We start from the raw sequence: 16595 nt of genomic DNA, 5'->3' as shown, positions 1-16595 counted from the left end.
AACATGGCTAGAATCGCTCTGAAATCTGCTCCAAAAACCTCTAGCATTGAGGATCTGCTAGCGGTTTTGGTGTGCACTGGGCCTCAGATATAAAAATCTTTTATTGTGGAAGACTTCATATTTGGGTGGATATAGGATTCACGGCAGAGCTGAAAGTGTTTCTGGGACACGGCTGAAAGCTTTTCAGCAACAGAGACCTAAAAATCAGCGGCTATCCACTTTGCCACTGGGACTTTCAGCATCTGTCTTATTTCCACAATAACCTGTGTAATGCTTTACTGAATGTTATAAGTATAAGTAGGATGCTTCCCAATGCAGGCAATTGGTAAATGATAGAGATTGCACTTGGTGGAATACTGTTTGCCTAATGTAATATCAAATGCAGAAGTCAGGATAAGCCTAAACAGACTGTCAGTTCAAATGATTGTCGATATATCTACACAGGTAATCGTGCAAAGTTTGGCCTATGGGGACGTATAGCATAACGTTACTTAAAGGGACACTTAGGTCAAACAAAAAAATGAGTTTTACTCACCTGGGGCTTCCAATAGCCCCCTGCAGCTGTCCGGTGCCCTCGCCGTCTCCCTCCGATCCTTGTGGCCCCGCCGGCAGCCACTTCCTGTTTCGGTGACAGGAGCTGACAGGCTGGGGACGCGAGTGATTCTTCGCATTCCTGGCCACAGTAGCGCCATCTATGCTGCTATAGCATATATCATATACCATATAGCAGCATAGAGGGTGCTAATGTGTCTGGGAACGCGAAGAATCACTCGCGTCCCCAGCCTGTCAGCTCCTGTCACCGAAACAGGAAGTGGCTGCCGGCCGGGCCAGGAGGATCGGAGGGAGACGGCAAGGGCACCGGACAGCTGCAGGGGGCTATTGGAAGCCCTAGGTGAGTAAAACTCGTTTTTTTTGTTTGACTTAAGTGTCCCTTTAAAGCAAACCTGAGCTGAAAATAAATTCAAGACAGTTAATTATATGTGTAGTAGCAATGTTATATAGAACTTTCCTAATGTATCATTTTAATTTTTAATAGAGTAACCAAGCAGCTTAGGGTGACCCAAACTACTAGGAATGTATAGGGGGATAAAAGGAACCAAAAAGCCCTCCTACTAAAAAAGCAAAGCTTGGTGTAATTGCCTTCTTAAAACAGAAGGAAATTTGCAATAATTCAGTTATAAATGAACATTTGTGGTTACCCACAATGCGCTACCACTAAATATGCAATAATTTAATTTTTAATATAGGGGGTTAAATGGAGGTCCCATGGAGGTCAGACAACGGAACACCCCGTGGAACAGTATTACCGGTACATTATTTTAAAGATAAACACACATTTGGCCCCAAAATTGCTGCAAAATCACTTTGAAAAGCGATTCAAAAGCCATTTTGCAGTGCTTGTATATGTTGCATTGGCTCACAAGCGTAGCCAAAATGCCACATGTCCCGTGATTGCTATTAGCCCTAATCACAATTGCACTAGTGGGTTCCTTACCATTGAAATACATTAGCAAAGCATTTTGAGTTGCCAGCGATCAAAAAATGCAGCCAAAATTGCTATAGTGGGTCCCAGCACTAAAGAAGCTCTATGTTTGGTCACCAACACTTTTTAAAGAAAGAAGTAGTTTTTAGGTTTCTATTGTACTATATTTTGTCAGATTCTTAATATTGATGTTCTTACATATTTTGCAGAATAGCTATTTTTCAGCTTTAACATATGGCTTATGTTCCCCATTACTTCCATAGGTGCCTATGACAAACATCTACCATTCGTACTGATGGGCAGCCTCACCGTTCTTGTGGGTATTTTTACCCTCTTTCTGCCGGAAACTCATGACATGCCTTTGCCTGATACTATTGAAGAGATGCTGAGAGTAAAGGGGTACGTCTGTTTGTAAGATTGGTACACGTCATCCTGATTTCAATGCCCAGGTTTTCAATATGTCAAATAATAATAGAAATGTACTGATGGCCATCAAAAATAAAATTCACTTAGTTAGGATTATTTTTTTTGCTGTTTGGAGTATGTGTTGGACTATGCGTAATTCAGGTAATTTTTTTATTTCCATTTTTTAAAGTTATCCCATACTTTGAAATAACATTGTACAGCAGATTTAGTCAGTAGATTGGAGCAGAGTACAGCCCAGCTGAGCTTATGCTGAACACTGCATGATTGTATTTTAGCCTCTTGATGGCAGCAGACCATTGTCTCGACTTTGTCTGACGACTCTAGCTTTGTAGCCTCAAAACTAGTTTACCCCAAATGTTGCTTGAGGTTTGCTGGTTTTCTATCAAAATCTAAGCCAGAGAAATGTTTATACATTAACGCTAAGGAGGTTTAACATACTTTAGTACATATGATAATGGGAGGCGGCATAGTTACACCTGTATAATTTTCTTCATGCAAACAGAAAACAAATCTATTAAACAGAAACTGATCCGGTTGCCTTCCCAATTGCTTGTCAGAATGGTAGTGGTTTGAGAGATATAAGCTGCTGAACTCTGTTGAAAATGGTGTGTTAAACTCCAGTTCCTTGTGAATTAGTGAGGCCACATATTATATTAAGAAACAGAAAAGGAGGCCACACACCATACAATTTTTTTAAATATCTATTCAATTCAAGAATAGCAATCAATTTTTCGGACTGATTGTAACAATTCAAAAATCTGACCTATGTACCATGTACCTATGTTAAATTTTTCCCCAATCATGAATAAAATTGATAGCTCAGAAAAAACTGATTGGAACTGTACATTGTGAGAAAACGTGGAAAAGCCGCCGCCAATACTCAGAGTGAGGCGGCTGATTCCGCGTTTGACATGGCAGTTGGGACGCAGTCGGAACGCGGAGAAACCGCCGCATGCTCTAACTACAGGGCGGCAGATTCCGCGTCCAATGCGGCTAGTTGCTCGCATAGGCCTGCTTCTCTCAGTAAGGCGGAATGCGGAGGAAACGCCGCACGCTCAGACAGCATGGCGGCGGATTCCGCATCCAATACAGCAACAACATTACAACACATGACTGGTGTGGCTGGGACTGATAGTCCACACTGGTTTAGGAGGACGCGCGCGCGTGCACAGAGAGGCAGGGCCTTTATGGCAGTCAGAGGAGGGTCAGCTGACCAGGCCGGTCAGCTGACAATTGCAGCAACTTTCATTGGTCCAGCACTTAGGGGAGGCGCTGGAGAGCGCTGGTGTAAATATACTGGGTGCTGGTCATTTCTCTGGTGTCTGGCGTTGCGATCACTACGTGGTAGCACTCAGACCTTGTCAGTATCTGTGTTTATTAGTCAGTTTCCAAAGGTGTTGTTGATCACGGAACTCACACCTTAGCCTAGGAATTATGTTACTATCTGTATTGTTATCTAGACTAGTTTCCAAGGTGTTGACGGCTACGGATCTCACACCTTAGTCTAGGAATTCTGTACCATCTGTATTATTTGTATGATTTAGTTAGTCCTGGAGTGTGAGAATCTTGGAGCTCACACTCAAGCTTAGACATTGTTGATTATCTGTTATGACTTTCTGCATTCCTGACCATTCTCCTGATCTCTGATTTTGTACCTCGTATTTCTGATTCTCTGTTGCCAAAACCTGGCTAGTCTCTGGATTCTGTATCTGCCTGCTGTCTCTGTACTTTATCTGTCCGTGTGTTTACGACCTGGCTTGTCCGACCTTGAAAACTATCTCCCCTGTTAGGAGATAGTTCACAGATCTGTCAGTGACACTCCTCCACTGGTGTCACTCACGTTCTGTCCTTCCCACTATCTCAGCCTGGCTCCGCCCCTTGGGGAGCAGCAGGCTTTTGGAAGGAAGTTAACTTGTCACAGTAGATTCTACTGTCTTGCTCCCATTTCCTGGGTGCTTTTCTCAAAGTATTACTGTTGCACCAAACACTCATCTCGGGTGTCCAGAGGTTAGTAGATATATCTGATTATCGGTGATACTGCAGATCATCAATCGGGTATATTCTGCATTCTCGGTGATGCTGCAGATCACCGGTAATCAGACCCTCTCTGTGTTACACCGATCGTTACATACATCAAGTAATTGACAAACCATCACACACCATACAATTCTTGATGAAGTTGGTCTGAAATTTCCAACATGTCTAATCTCCAAAAGTAAAAAAAATGGTAAATTTGATTGGATTTATCGAAAACAAAGGCTCTCGATTTTACGGGACAACTGATCGTAATTATCGAATTGGTGAAAATTGGATCTTTTCATTGTATGGTGTGTGGCCACTTAAGGATAAGTATGGGCGAATGTAAACTACAAGGAGCTTCTGTAACTAGTGGTCATGTTGTTTTGTGGATTTCATTAAATATTTATAGTTGATTTTAGCAAGTAGCACAATAACATTTGTTTAGAGTAACAAACAGAATAGCAGTTCTGGCTGTAATCTTTACATATGCTTTGTAATGCTTATATCAACGCATCTTGGTCTGTCTTCAACCTTAAAGTGGACCCAAACTAAAAATACAAGATTTCAGAAATAAAATCTATTTTCTAAAATATAATAATAAATAGCAGCCTTTTTTCAGCTGCATGATGACAAATATAAAATATTTTACGTTTAATGGAGGAACCCCTCCCTTCCTTTCATTTTGCCAGGACAGAAACCGGCAAACTGGTGAAATAGCAGGTGTCTGGCATAGGAGGAATTGCTAATGGCTGCCACCTGTATAATCCTAGTTATAAAAGAGAAGGGTGAAAGCAGGCACTGAAATGCTCATAGGCTTGAAGGAATGTTTGTTTATCTTTGTATGTGTTAGAGTGGTGCAACTAAATATTTTGAATTAAAAAAATGTTTGGTTTGGGTCCGCTTTAATGGGAAGACATGCATGCCAAATCTCTTCCTCGGGCACCTAAGCCTCCCAGATCAGCTGCCAAAGAATAGGCCACATGATACTAATATAATACAATGAGGCTTCCCCCTCCCCTGTAGCTGCAGGCAATCCAGCGCTGGCTCCCCCGAAGTGTCCGGCAATCCTTCCTTGACAAGCCTGACAAGCACTGATTTATTTACTTTTACTGGCTCCAGAGGGAGCGCTGTTGCAGCTCTCCACACCGAGATAGGCAAAAATAGCCAATCTCTGTCAGGTCCGCTCTACTGCGCAGGCGACTTGCGCCTGCGCATTAGATTAGGCCGACAGTGATCGGCTATTTCCGCCTATCTCCTAGCGAAGAGCCGATACTGCGCCTGCGCTGGAGCCGGGAAGGTAAATATTTACATCCCCGCTGTTCGGGGAGCTTTATCGCCACCGCCATGGGACCGAGGAGGACAGGGGAAGCATCAATAGGATCCCAAAGCTTCCCCCACCCGAGCTGAGGACCCCCCAGGGGGAGGTTTTTTTTTGTTACAGTTTTTCTTTAGAGAAGTCTCTTAAACTTTTTTTTTTTTTATCACAAAATATTGTTTAACATGTTAGCCCTAACTAAACCGCCGCATTCCCGCCACTGTACACTATCTAAATCCCCCCTAACTCGCCGGGGGCAATCCGGGCAGTGCTTCCTTGAGAGGCAAAACTATGAGCCTCAGCTCTGCCTCTCAGCGCATCTGTCAGCCCAGATCGCCGCCTCACCCCCACCCCTCTGTCTTCCTTCACTGAGAGGGGCGGGGGAGAGGCGGATATCCGCCGCTGATAGACTGGCATGGAGGCAGAGTTGTGGCTCATAGCTCTGCCTCCAACAGCAGCAAAATCCACGACCAAGAAAGTAGTGGATTTTGCAGGGGAGAGAGAGGGCAAGTTTGGGGGGATTAAGATAGTGTACAGCGGCGGGGATGCGGCGGTTTAGTAAGGGCTAATATGTTAAAAATCCTTTTTTTAATCACAAAATATTGTTTAAGAGACATCAGTGTCTCTTTAACCTCCTTGCCGGTCTAATTCTCCCAGCAAGGAGGCAGCGCAGCACATTTTTTTTTTTTTTTTTTTTTTTTAACCACTTTCCCCTCCACTACAGTATATCTACGTCAGCTGTGGCATCCTCCAAGCCACAGCAACGTAGATATACTGACCTGGCTGCAGCCCTGCTGTGCACGGTCGGGTGCTCTTTAGAGTGCACCCTCCGGCACTGTCAGCTGCAATATTAATTGGTGGAAGGGAACATGTTCCCTTTTGGCCAATTAGTCCACCCCCCTCCCATGAATGATCGCTGCAGTTCACTACTGCACCTTCATCTGTCCCCCTCGGCGCACATATAGTTAAAAAAAAAATGCACAAGCAAGCAGCCACACTCACCTACCTCGGTACTGCGACTGTCGTGAAGTCTGATCCTCCGATCACCGCTCTGAAGTCAGCCGCATATTGCCGAAAACCCGGGTCCCGGCTTGATGACGTCATCAAGCCGGGACCCGGGTTACCGGCAATATGCGGCTGACTGCAGAGCGGGGATCGGAGGATCAGCCTTCAGGACAGTCGCAAGAACGAGGTAGGTGAGTGTGGCTGCTTGCATGTGCCTTTTTATTAACTATATGTGCACGGAGGGGGCTGCCTGATAAGGGGGACATCTGGCTATAGTTTCTTGGGGGGAGGGGAGGGGGATATCCAAAGGGGGGTATACATGTTCACTGGGGGGCATCTGAGGAACCAAGGGGAGGGGGGTTTACAAATTTTGCACATCTGGGCATTTGGGGGGGGCCATAACTTAATACTGGGGGCACGTTTGGCTATAATGGGGGGCAGCGCTAATCCTGGGGGTACATCTGGCCATAATGGGGGTAATCCTGATCTGGGGACACATCTGGCTATAAAGAGGGGCACTATTCCTGGGGGTGCATCTGTCAATCTATTCTGGGGGTGGCAAACACGGGACACATCTGGCTATGCTGGGGGGGGCTAATATTGGGGACACATCTGGCTATACTGGGGGGGGGGTGGGGTGATACTGGGGACACATCTGGATATCTATACTGGGGCGACTTTAACTGGTGGCACAGTTTTTATGTCAATCGCACTTTTTATTTTTAAACAGAAATTGGTCAAAATTGAGAAATAGTGAAATTTTTTTATTTTCCCCCCTTTTTCCCATTAACATGCATAGAGAGGAACATTTTACTTGGGACCAAATACCCCCCAATGAAAGCTTAGTTTGTCTTGAAAAAAAAGATATATAGATCATTTATGTGGCACGAGTACAGATTAAGTTATTGGTGATTAAACAGGGACACCGCTAAAGCGTCAAAACTGCTCTGGTCAATAAGGGGAAAACAAGGTCTGGATGCGAAGTGGCTAAATCATGTAGCGAGCCCAGGGCTCGCTACATGATAGCCGCTGAGCAGCGGCAGCTCCGTAGCCACTCCGATCGCTTCCGGCGATCGGAGTAAGCAGGAAATCCCGTTCAGAACGGGATTTCCTGCTGGGCTTCCCTGGTCGCCATGGCGACGGGGCAGGATGACGTCACAGACGTCGGGACGTCATAGGGAATCCCGATCCACCCCTCAGCGCTGCCTGACCCTGATTGGCCAGGCTGCGCAGGGGTCTGCGAGGGGGGGGGGGGAGGCGGCGCGGCGGATCGGCGGCGATCGGAAGTTACAAGCAGCTAGCAAAGTGCTAGCTGCTTGTAACAAAAAAAAAAATATGCAAATCGGCCCAGCGGGGCCTGAGAAATCCTCCTGCGCAGGTTACCCTGAGCTGAGCTCGGGATAACCGGCAAGGAGGTTAAGGGTATGGATCTCACTATCTCTATTAGGCCAGGGAACTCTTGCGAGAGTTAGAGACAGATTGCTAATTCCCAGCCTTATGGTTGTGTCTTGGGTATGTGGAGCCGCAATAACAGCCTGCTTGGTTGTCATACTACTAGCAATGAGGTCACTAAAGGATTAACAAATGATTTTCTAGAGATTGATAATTAAAAATTCACATTATATTTGTTAAAGTGGACCTGAACTGCTCTAAAAGATACACAACAGCTTAATAACATTTAACCTCCTTGCCGGTTTAATTCCTGTGGCAAGGAGGCAGCGCAGGAGTTTTTTTTTTTTTTTTTTTAAATCATGTAGCAAGCCTAGGGCTCGCTACATGATAGCCGCTGAGCGGCGGCATCCCCCCACCCACTCCGATCGCCTTCGGCGATCAGAGTAAGCAGGAAATCCCGTTCAGAACAGGATTTCCTGCAGGGCTTCCCCGGTCGCCATGGCGACGGGGCGGGATGACGTCATGGACGTCGGGACGTCATAGGGAATCCCGATCCGCCCCTCAACGCTGCCTGGCACTGATTGGCCAGGCAGCGCAGGGGTCTGGGGCGGGGGGGAGCGACTCGGCGCGGCGGATCGGCGGCGGCGAGCGGAAGTTACAAAATTATGCAAATCGGCCCAGCGGGGCCTGAGAAATCCTCCTGCGCAGGTTACCCCGAACTGAGTTCGGGATAACCGGCAAGGAGGTTAAACAAAAAACATTTCTTTGTTACAGCTGATACAAATCCTAAAATTTGCACAGTTTCTACTTCCTGATTCATGGAAGCAGACATATTGTTTACAGCCTGTACTTTCAAATGGGCTTATCTACTTATCTGCTATAGGCAGTCATGTGGAGTCACGGGAGGATCAAATTACAACTTGTGATTAGACACAAATGAGGGGGAATTAGACAGGCTAAACTCTAAATACATTCAGGGTATATTTCTCTACATTTTCCTTCTGTCCTGTGCAAGAGTTCAGGTCCACTTTACAGTGAAGCTTTTATAAAAGGGGTGTGTCTAAATTGTCTTGTAATAAAGAAATAATCCCAGGTCTCAGATTGCATAATGTAATGCAGAAGTGACTGACTGAGTTAATAAATCCTCTAATGTACTGAAAATATACGCATCCCAGAGTCTACTCCAAAAGTGCAAAAGTAATTAAATGAAAAGCAATTAGCCAAATTCCTCATTAGCTAAAAGGTGAAAGATTCACTATCAAATAAATATAACATTTCTTAAATGTAAGACAGGTCATGGTCTGTTTCTTATGATTGGAATTTAAGTAATTCTATCAGACCCTGTTGGAGTGGGTAATACTCCAAATTATGACATGGTATATAAAACCTCTTCCTTCAGGACCAGCATGAATCCCTGTCAGCTCCCAAAATCTGCCACAGCAGATGACTTCATAAATCTGTTATGTAAAACGTATAATTGCAATTACACCTGGATATTCATTAGGGCATTCAGTTACCTACAGAGTACCTAGAAGTAAATATTACTCCAGAAGAATGGTAAATGCCCAACAAATGAGTTTAACATTTTAACAAATAAAGTAAACTGATTATAAATTATATCCCAGATTTTTGGCAGATTGTCGGGGAGTTTTGTTTATAATTCTAAATCAGGTAGGTTTAAGGTAGTCCTAAAAGATAGGATCTGATAATGTATAGCCGGTTCAGATTCAAAGTATGTAATTTCAGTGCCGGGGGAAGTGCGGGTAAATAAGCTCCGCCACAGAACTGAATGATATTGTCTTGCTGGGTGCTAAGTAATTTGGGCACCTTGCTTTACATTTCCTTCTTTAATCGAATGAAGTGATAACAAAAATTTGGTTTGCGATTAAATGAAAATGTGAAAGGCAGTGTGGTATCAAATTGCAGGAAGATGCTCTGAAGAGGACTCCATTGTAGTATACCGTAAATATCTAAAAAATATCAGCTACATTACAGGGATCAAATTCTGATATCCACTACAGAAATACATATCTAAATGGTATCCACTGCAGAAATGAGTAGATAACCAGCGATAATGGCTACATCACAGGGATCAGATATGGATATCGATTAGGCTAAGTTCACAGTAGGCATTGTATTCCTTGTAAAAGCTAGAATACAACAGAACAGGAAAGTTATTATTATTATTATTTAGTATTTATATAGCGCCAACATATTACGCAGCGCTGTACAGAGTATATATTGTCTTGTCACTTAACTGCCCCTCAGAGGGGCTCACAATATAATCCCTACCATAGTCCTATTTCTATGTATGTATCATGTAGTGCAGGGTTTCTCAACATTTTATTGGTGTGTACCCCTTTTAAAACCCTGTACTCACCAAGTACCCCTTAGCATAGTAAACATTATCACAAGTACCCCTTGACAAATATAAGTTTAATTGTAGTACATGATAATTGGGTCTAAACAATTTCCAAGCATTTACTATTGCTTTTAATTAGCTAAAATACTAATTTGGTATTGTTTTAAATAATATTTAGCATTTTCTAAAACTCTAAATGTGTTATTCTTGGTTGAGTATGTAAAGCCTGAGTACCCCCTGGAACCATCAGAAGTACCCCCTGGGGTACGCGTACCACACGTTGAGAACCTAGGATGTAGTGTATGTATTGTAGTCTAGGGCCAATTTAGGAGGAAGCTTATCTGTATGTTTTTGGGATGTGGGAGGAAACCAGAGTGCGCGGCGGAAACCCACACAGACACGAGGAGAACATACAAACTCCTTGCAAATGTTGACCTGGCTGGGATTTGAACCAGGGACCCAGCGCTGCTAGGCGAGAGCACTAACCACTACGCCACCATGCAGGAAAGTCATGCATTGGGATGCTGCATGCCATTATGCTACACCAGAATTTTTGAACGTGAAAATTTGCATTAGTCAAATATAACATAATCTGCCTAGTAACCGCTTAGTTATGAATGCTGACAACTTCCTGTAACCATGGATTTAATGCAAATTTTTGCGCAAATAATGCAACAATTTTAGTTGCCTATGCAAAGCATTGTATGCGAATCATACACCATGTCGGAAAAAAATGAAGCAGGACCTCAGATTTTTGTTTTTTTCTTTTTTTTTTACTCGTATGAAAATTTGCATTGAATGTAACTGCCCCATTCACTACCATTGGTTGCCAAATCAATGCAAATTTTCTATGCGAAAAATCTTTTACAAAACGCACAAGTGGAAACCTAGCCTTATTTTGTCCACCTCTGCTCCCACCTTGTGTCCTCCTCTGCTCCAGAGTATAAGTATATGCAGTGGCAGCACAGCTCCCCTCATCCACGGCTCCAGTGGCGATCAGAGACCTCTCCCTCCCTGCTCCTCCAGGGGTGGCTTCGTCTGATTGCATCACCAGCAGAGGTGAGAGAGAGAAGCGGTCTCTGATCGCTGCTGGAGCCATGGATGAGGTGAGCATGCATATACATGGAGTGAGGAGGAGGACGCGGGAAGAATACAAGGAGTCTCTCTGTATTTGGCATGTAAGACGCAGGGACTTTTTCTCCTCTTTTTTGGGGGAAGGGGGGATTGTGTGTCTTGTATGTCGAAAAGTGGCCTAACTGTGGAAACAAACTGTCTGTCGGCTAATTATTATTTAAAGCTAACATATAACTTTGTACTAGGTGCAGTTTCCTGTATAAAACCATATTGCCCTTCATATTGGCTACATAACGATAGTTTATATAGTGGTACATTATCTAGTAAACAAGAATTGCCGTATATAGTCAAATGTAAATCAACACCAATATTTGACCCTCTCAAGCTGGAATTTTTTAATTACTCAAGTATAAATCTATCTAGCAAAGTTAATGGTTGCACTTGGGGACCAGAAGGAGTTTACGGTTGCACTTGGGGAGCAGGATGGGTTAATGTGTGCACTGCATAAAGTATTGTATCCATTATTCCCTCCTGGCCTCCAAGTACAGCCAATAACTCCTCCAGGACCCCACATGCAGCTATTAACCTTTTAATATGTCCTGTCCCCATGCCCCCTATAAGTATGACCAGTGACTGTGTCCCCCTTTCAGTATGACCAGTATTGTGTATCTTTTAGAGTAGTGAGAAAGATCTGAGATCAGGTCCGCTCTAAACAATACACCCTTCCCATAGCCCCAGCAGCCAGCGTCTCTCTATCCCTCCCCTCGTCCCCTTCCCCGCAGTGCTACAGTAATTTTGGAGTGGAAAATTCCCCCCCCCCCCCATCCTCTCTCTCCCCCCTCTGTGTGATCTAATGCACAGTGAGCGCTGCAGTGGAAGCTGTCACTTACAGATCCATTGCCGAGCGCTGAATCCTCTATACTCCTTCAGTTCATGCCACTCTTTGTCCATTAGTATAGCTCCGGTTCCCGATGTCATGGGACTTTGTGTCACATGACATCGGGAGTCGGGCTGTTCTAATGGACACAGGGCGGCATGAACGGAGGAAGTATAGAGAATTCAATGCTCGGCAATGGAACTGTAAGCGTCTGCTTTCGCTGCAGTGCTCACTGGGCATTAGATTACTGTGCATTAGGTGATGGGGAGGTAGGGGGAGTTTACAGCACAATGGCTACTTGAGAGGGGGAGAGAGGCACCCCCCCACCCGGCTATAAGTGGGGCATATAGGACTGACACGAGTATAAGGACATACACACACACACACACACTTTTATACTTTGAGTCAAGAAAATGCAGAAGAGGAAGGTCCGCACTTGTCCAGGTTTTCAAATCTGTATTCTAGGACATATCCATAAAATAGAACATGAGTACATGCATCAAATTGCTGACCTGTTTCGAGCTACAATCTAGCTAGGATTAAGAGCTTGTAACTCGAAACATGTCAGCAATTTGATGCATAAAGATTTGAAAACCTGGACCTTCCTCTTCTATTTTTTTCCTGTGCTTTGCTCGCCTGGTCGTGCACTGTTGCGGAGGTTTTGTGGGTGGTAGCGGTGTTCACACCTTAGTTTATATTTTGAGTCGGTCGTAAATTTCTCGACTTCTTCTAGTCAAATATATACGGTACATGAAGCAGGTAAAAAGAGCATTGCACCACCTTAGGCGGCAATGTTAAAAGCCGCAATTAACGGCTATAAGTGGTATTTTGGCACTCACTATTTACTGTTTTTATAGCCGCTATTTACCGTTTATATCCACTTATAGCTGCTATATAGGAGTTTATAGCCACCAATCACGGCTTTTAACATATTTGACTATGGCGGTGAAAATATCAGGGGTTAGGAGATGGGGGTCTTAAAAAGGAGCTGTCAGCCATACTATCTCAGAAAAAAACAAACCCACATTTAAGTAGATCAATACTTGCTCTCCTTACATAAAATAACATAACATATGTATTGCACTGCCTAGGTTTTGATTTTTAGTTTCAAAGCTTTTTATTGAACAAAAAGCTCATTTTACAAACAGAGATGCTTATGGTATTCCCCGCAGGGGATATTAAAGAGGAACTCCAGTGAAAATAATGTAGTAAAAATTTTTACCATAATTATGTATAAATGATTTAGTCAGTGTTTGCTCATTGTAAAATCTTTCCTCTTCCTGATTAACAGTCTGACATTTATTACATGGTGACATTTTTACTGTGGGCAGGTTATGTAGCTGCTCCTAGCTGTTTTGGCTGTTAGAGACAGCTGTAAACAGCTATTTCCTGTCTGTGAACATTGTTACATTGTGGCAGTTTGCCCAGAGTACCGCGGTACTCAGAGCTTCTTGTGGGAGGGGTTTCAGCACAAAATCAGTCATACAGCGTCCCCTGATGGTCTGTTTGTGAAAAGCATTATTTTTCTCATGTAAAAGGGGGTATCATCTACTGATTGGGATAAAGTTCAATTCTAGGTTGGAGTTTCTCTTTAATATCTTTCACATGCACAGGAAATTAACAGTAACATGGGATAAAGAGGGGAAAGGGAAGGGGAGTGGAGGAACATGGAACAGAAAGAAAATAATAAACTATGGCAAATGGTATAACAAGTTCAATGGTAAGTGTATTGGGAGTAGTTCCAGAGGTTACATAAGATGAGTATCGAGGGTTAATTTATCATGATCAAGTAAGAGGAGAATATACTGGACCTTGGCTTCCCCCACAAGGATTAATGGTACATTTCATGAGGATAGTACCAAAGGACGAAGGCCTGGGTTTTCAACATAGTTTAGCCAGGGCTACCAGGTTTTAGTGAAGACATCAGAAGTGTCATTAGCTATAGCTATTAGCCTTTCAGAGATAAGAATATCAGCTATAATGTATTTGGCCATATCAACCGAGAGTGTGGGTGTTTGCCACATTCTAGCTATATGAATTTTAGCTGCCTTGGGTATATGTTGAGCCATGCGGTGGGGAGGAAATTTCCAGCCTACTGGCTCATCTCCAAATAGTAGCATGAAGGGATCTGGAGCAGCAGTCCTCTCAAGGACAGAACTTATAAGTGCTGCAATGGAAGACCAGAAGCGTTGGACTAAGGGACAGGACCACCAAATATGAGCACAATCTCCCCACTTTGTTACAACCTCTGAAACATTTGTTGGACTTGGACCATGTAGAAGTGCAGGCGTAAAATATGCCCTATGTAGTACTTTCAGGCCAGTCTCAATATGAGAAAAATAGCTACTTCCCCTATTAATAGTTAGGCAACAGCTTGACCACCGAGGTCTGCTTAGTGATTGACCAAGCTCAGATTCCCAGGTGAGCATAGATTTTAGTTTTGAGGGGACAGAAGGTTGTGAAAGTATAGAGTACAGATATTAAATTAAGCCTCCCTCTAATGGCCTATGTTCACACCAACGTTCAACAGGGGTGGCTTGAGATGTACCTTTGGAATAGTGGTTTAGGAATTTTAAGTATTGAAGAGCTTGAAAAAATTATGAATTAGGAAAAGCATGCACTCTTTTGAATTGGTCCCAAGTTGGGATTTTATCATTTACTAGGTAATGCTTGAGGGTGAGGAGATTCCTTTACTTCCACCATTTAAAGGAACATGATTCAACCCCTGGAGGGAAGGCAGGATTATTAAATATTGGGGTTAGGGGTGGAAGCCTTGATTGCAGGGGTTTCATGAAGCTAATTCTGTACCACAATGTTAAAGCATGGAAGACAGTAGGTGAGATGCTTTTAATAGCAGAGATTGTGGTTTTAGGGGAAAATACAAGATCAGCTCAACTACGAAGCTTAAGTGGAGCATGTTGCCAAAATGTCTAGTGTTTAGGTAGCATCTTTCAAGATAACTTACAGAAGAATAATTAAAGGTGCATATATTAGGTTGCCATAGTTTGCGGAATGATAGAAAGGAGTTTTCTATCAGGATGTTACCATTTATTAACATAGAGATGAACAAACCGTAAGCTTTCGGCTAATAATAAGCCTTCGTCTGACTTGGTTAGATGCCATAACTGTTACTTCTGGAGGATTTCCCAGGCATCCTGGCTAAATTGATCAAATCAACAGTTTCCTACAACATAATATAAAGCAGACTCTGGTGATCGGATTCACGATGTCTCCCTGAGTTCAAATGTGACTGGGCTGACTACATGCCCCATTAGTTCTTAGCTAAATAGAGCTGTGGCATTTAAAATCCTCTTCCCAGCACATAAAATGAATGGTAACAGTAAACCTCATCTTACCAGCATATGAAACAAAAAAAATATAAGCGAAGAGAAGGAGAGCGCCGGCACTGCTGTATCACGCTTTATTGAGGAATCATCATCATACGGTAAAATATAACATTGTCCATTCAAAAAATAGACACATACCGTGGGTAACTGTGGATTGTGCGGAGGGTGAAGAGCCTTACGGCCGTTTTGCGATTCTACGGACGCTGCAAGAGGGTGCTGGCGTGGGCTGACTTATATAATTTACACTAAGTTAGCGTGCGGCGGCTCGCCGCTAAAAACACCGCCCCCCTGGGCATCACAACAGGCCTCGCGATTGGCCGCTCAGCGAGCGGAAACAACTTGAGGCGAGTGACGTCAGGTACTTCCTGACTACGGTGGCCGGCACGGGGGACAGTCTATTAGGTCTCCCAGGTAACCTATGCAAGCCAGACCTATGACGTGAGTCAGGGAATCTTGCTGCCATCTTGTGGCAAAAGCAGATATTGCGGCTAAAAGCTGCAAAGTGACTATTGAGTGAAAAAATTATACTTAATTAAAACCATCAGAGCATATTCATGCATATTATGAATTAAAGAGGAACTGTAACATCAAACTGTCCCCTGGGGGGTACTCACCTCGGGTGGGGGAAGCCTCAGGATCCTAATGAGGCTTCCCACGCCGTCCTCCGTCACTCGGGGGTCTCGCTGCAGCCCTCCGTACAGCGGCGACGTAAATATTAACCTTCCCGGCTCCTGCGCAGGCGCTCTGGTGGCTGTCTGCTCCGAAGTAGGCAGAAATACCCGATCGTCGTCGGGTCTGCTCTACTGCGCAGGCGCAAGTCTCCGGCGCCTGAGCAGTAGAGCGGACCTGACGGAGATCGGGTATTTCCGTCTAGTTCCGAGCCGAAAGCAGCCACAGCGCCCCCGCTGGAGCCTGCAAAGGTAAATATTGACTTGACAGTCGGGTCTGTCGCCGGCTGTTCGGAGGGCTGCAGCGAGACCCCCGTGGGACAGAGGACGGCGTGGGAAGCCTCATTAGGATCCCGAGGCTTCCCCCACCCGAGGTGAGTACCCCCCAGGGGATCTTTTTGATGTTACAGAGTCTTTTTAAAGTGCCATCAGTGGTATCCCTGGACATGATAGTGCAAAAATGCATATCCATGCAATAAAAATATGTAAAAAATGTGAGATAAATATTGTGAAAAAATAGTCCAATTGATGAACCAAAATCTGGAATAATATAAAATTGATCTTGTGATAATAAAAATCGATAGATAGAACAATAGATAATGTGAAAGAAGACTAAATAGATGAACC

The 16595-nt window shown here is 44.0% G+C and overlaps 1 protein-coding gene across 1 annotated transcript in view; it reads left to right on the top strand.

Annotated features, from left to right (window-relative positions):
- LOC137564095 (organic cation/carnitine transporter 2-like) overlaps window positions 1–16595 on the top strand; it is a 99573-nt gene that overhangs the window by 73435 nt on the left and 9543 nt on the right. The window contains exon 9 of the mRNA XM_068277458.1: window positions 1747–1882. Within this exon, the coding sequence (XP_068133559.1) occupies window positions 1747–1882 (136 nt within the window). The remainder of the gene's footprint in view (window positions 1–1746; window positions 1883–16595) is intronic.

This window comes from Hyperolius riggenbachi, chromosome 3, assembly GCF_040937935.1.
Source record: "Hyperolius riggenbachi isolate aHypRig1 chromosome 3, aHypRig1.pri, whole genome shotgun sequence".
NCBI lineage: Eukaryota > Metazoa > Chordata > Amphibia > Anura > Hyperoliidae > Hyperolius > Hyperolius riggenbachi.
The sequence above is the reverse complement of the archived record's forward strand: the minus strand, read 5'-3'. Positions and strand labels throughout refer to the sequence as shown.